Below are 3,258 nucleotides of genomic sequence, written 5' to 3'. Positions count from 1 at the left end.
GTAACCCATTCCTGACACTAGAGGTTTCACGTGGTGGTGAAAGATGTCTAGTTGAGGTATGACAAACCTTTGTTATTTGCTGATTTCCCTTAGGTTTCTTTCATATGTTTACATGTTAGGAAGTCTCTACTGAAGTAAGTTTCCATGTGATCTCTCAAATGGCTCTTAGTGGTAATTGTCCATTCCTGTATTCCTTCCCTCACTCCTCTCTTTCATCCCTTACATATCTCATTAAAAATGGAGAAATTGAGCTGGTGCCCAACTAGAGCTTTCACTCCTACTGACTAGTGTTCATGGTGCTGAAAGATAATCTGCATGCTACCAGAGGAGAGAGGTGACCACCAACCCAGTCATAAACCTTGTGATCTAGAATGGTTGTGGAAGCAACCAACTTATATGTAATTGGATTCAATGCTTACTCCATGAGATACAACCCATGCCTGATAATGCTCTGGTGATCAAGAACCTGAGACTAGATAGGTCATGGGCCCAGTGGAAATCTAGGTATTATTTCTGCTAAGGGAATGCAGCAATGAAATGACCTAATGACATTCTGTTATACTCATAGGTCAATGTCCTGCTTAGCTTCCATCAAAGCAGCTTCTTGTAGCAGTAGATAGGAACTAATACAGAGAATCACAAGTAGACAAGGTACAGAGAGTGGTAGACTTTGGAACATTCAGTCCTAAAGGGAATGTCTTCATCAAACTTCTCTTTGAGGGCTCATGGATGTCTGTGGAAGAAGAGAGGGAAAGATTTTGATAGTCAGAGGGATGGATGACATCAAGGAAACAGTGTCTTCCAGACACTACAGGATTGATGAAAACAGGAAATCACAGAGAGTTACCTAGAACTTGCTGTGTACTCCAGGCTAGCTTTAATCTAATGGTCCTCTTGCTACTCTCTCCCCAGTTCTGGGATTACAGATGTGAATCTCAACTCCTTATCATGATATTTTATTTATTTTTGTTTGTTGTACTTTACACAGAGTACTGGGTCTATAATGCACTTCTTATATGTATTTTCATAATTCAGTACTCTGAATATTGGAAGGTTCTTTGATTTGTGTTATTGCTATTGATTTTCATCCATACACAAATATTTTTTCCTTTGGATGGCAAAAATCTATGATGTTGTGGTCTATTGGTCTTTGTAAAATTATTGCTTGATTTGGGATGGCTATGCCCCCTTGTGGCAAAGTTTTTATCTGTTCACTATGTCAGCAAGACCACCTTGACTCATTTCAATATAGCTAATTTCTAAATTACCATAGAATATGCATTTCTGGAATAAACACTCTTGGCAGTGTTTGTCTACAGCCATGACTTCTTGGAGAAATTTGGTTTTTTTTTTTTTTAAGGAGATGACACAATTTTTATTCTTACCACTTGTTTCCAAGTCCCATAATACATTTGGTTTCTTTTATTTCCCTTCCATTTCCCCAAATTTAGAGGCATCTTTCAGTTAGCAAAGTGGTGGGGATGATACTTGCTAGTTTCTTCAGGGTTTATCTTTGCTTCAAGATTAAAGCTTCTCTGATCCCAGTCTTAAATTCATGACCCCCATGATTTCCACAGAGTGACTTCTGGGTTTTTCTTTGCATCTCTGTCCTATACTTATCCTGAAACTGGAGGCCAAATGTCTGAGACACTGTTCATTGTCCTCAATGTAAGAGTGGCTTTGCAGATGGGTGATAACAAATTTTGACCCAATACCCCTCCTTCCCCATCTCTCTCCCTTCTTTTGTTGCATGTCTTCTTACTCTGTTTCCTAATTTGTTGTTGCAATTTTTGAGAGCATATCTTATGATTTCCCTAGGACTGACAATCTGAGATAGCATTCCTCACATTCCTGATTTAAATATGTCTTGGATTTTAACCCACAGCTGTTATTAGAGCACCTAGTAGATTTTTCTTGGAAATGCTGTAAATGGATCCCTTTCAGTGATTGCTCATGCTCTCTGTGATGGTATTTTTGCCTGTTTATTGACACCAGCTGCTCTCATACAAACTCCCTAGGCATTTGCTTTTGTATTTGCTGACTGCTTTGCATGAGCCCTTCCAGCCCAGCCCAGCTGCTCAGAATTTATAAACCAGGGCTTTCCAGTGAGAACTGCATCATACAGCAGGGGGAGCAAGATGGAGTCACAAACTCAAGTTCTCATGTCCCTGCTGCTCTGGGTGTCTGGTGAGAAATTAAAAAATATTATAATTATTTCAAGGTCAGGGCATAATATTTCTTACATAATAATACTTTGACAATATGACCTTATAAGGGCATTAAATGACAAATTAATTGTCATAATTGTGTTTGTGTTTCTGTGCATGTTCATTGTCTTTTCATGGTTACAGGTATCTGTGGGGACATCTTGATGACCCAGTCTCCATCCTCTCTGGCTGTGTCAGCAGGAGAAAAGGTCACCATCAACTGCAAGTCCAGCCAGAGTCTTTTTGGCAGCAATAGCAAGAATTACTTAACCTGGTTCCAGCAGAAACCAGGGCAAGCTCCTAAACGTCTGATCTACTGGGCATCCACTCGGGACACTGGGGTCCCTGATCGCTTCACAGGCAGTGGGTCTGGGACAGATTACACTCTCACCATCAGCAGTGTCCAGACTGAAGACCTGGCAGATTACTACTGTATGCAGCAACACAGTTATCCTCCCACAGTGTGTCAGCCTCCAACAAAAACCTCCTCTGAGTGTCTCACCAGCTGCCTGCACCACACACAGCCCTGGACCTGCACACTTCCCCCTACTGCCTAAGAGCCAGTGTGCCTGAAGTCCTGATGTGAAAGTTTGCTGAGCCAAGTAAAACATAATGGGTTCAATGTCTCTTATGTCTTTCGGTATGAAAAATGTATATATGGAAAAATGCAGGAAAGAACCCAGTATTATCTTTCTGTTCTTCTGTAATACATTACCACAAATTCTGTTGCTTCAATATTAGAGATTTGTATTTTTATGGTTCTTGAGTTCTGGTGTCCAACATATGACTCTACTGGCTGAAGTGATGATGTAGGCAAACATCACTTCAGCTTGCTGCTCTAGGAAAGTTTCTTTTCTTTTTAGCTTCTAGAGAACTTTCTACTTCTTTACTGCTGAATATTTCTCAAGTTTTTTCTTTCCATTTTTATAAATTCTTTTAATTTTAAATTACATTTTAGTTAATTACATTTTTTTGTGCATGCAAGCATGCATGTTTATATGTGTGTAGGTGCACAAGTACAGGCTGAGGACAACTTGGACATGAGTCTTTC

General features: G+C 39.9%; 1 gene segment (V, D, J or C); it reads left to right on the top strand.

Annotated features, from left to right (window-relative positions):
• The first annotated feature begins 2,138 nt into the window (after positions 1–2,138).
• On the top strand, positions 2,139–2,764 carry LOC131906416 (immunoglobulin kappa variable 4-1-like). The segment is given in 2 exon segments: positions 2,139–2,187; positions 2,352–2,764. Coding segments are annotated over 2 exon segments (462 nt in total).
• The last annotated feature ends 494 nt before the right edge of the window (positions 2,765–3,258 follow it).

The sequence above is a fragment of the Peromyscus eremicus genome, chromosome 3 (genome assembly GCF_949786415.1).
Source record: "Peromyscus eremicus chromosome 3, PerEre_H2_v1, whole genome shotgun sequence".
NCBI lineage: Eukaryota > Metazoa > Chordata > Mammalia > Rodentia > Cricetidae > Peromyscus > Peromyscus eremicus.
Note: the sequence above shows the minus strand (reverse complement) of the source record. Positions and strands in the feature narration are given on the sequence as shown.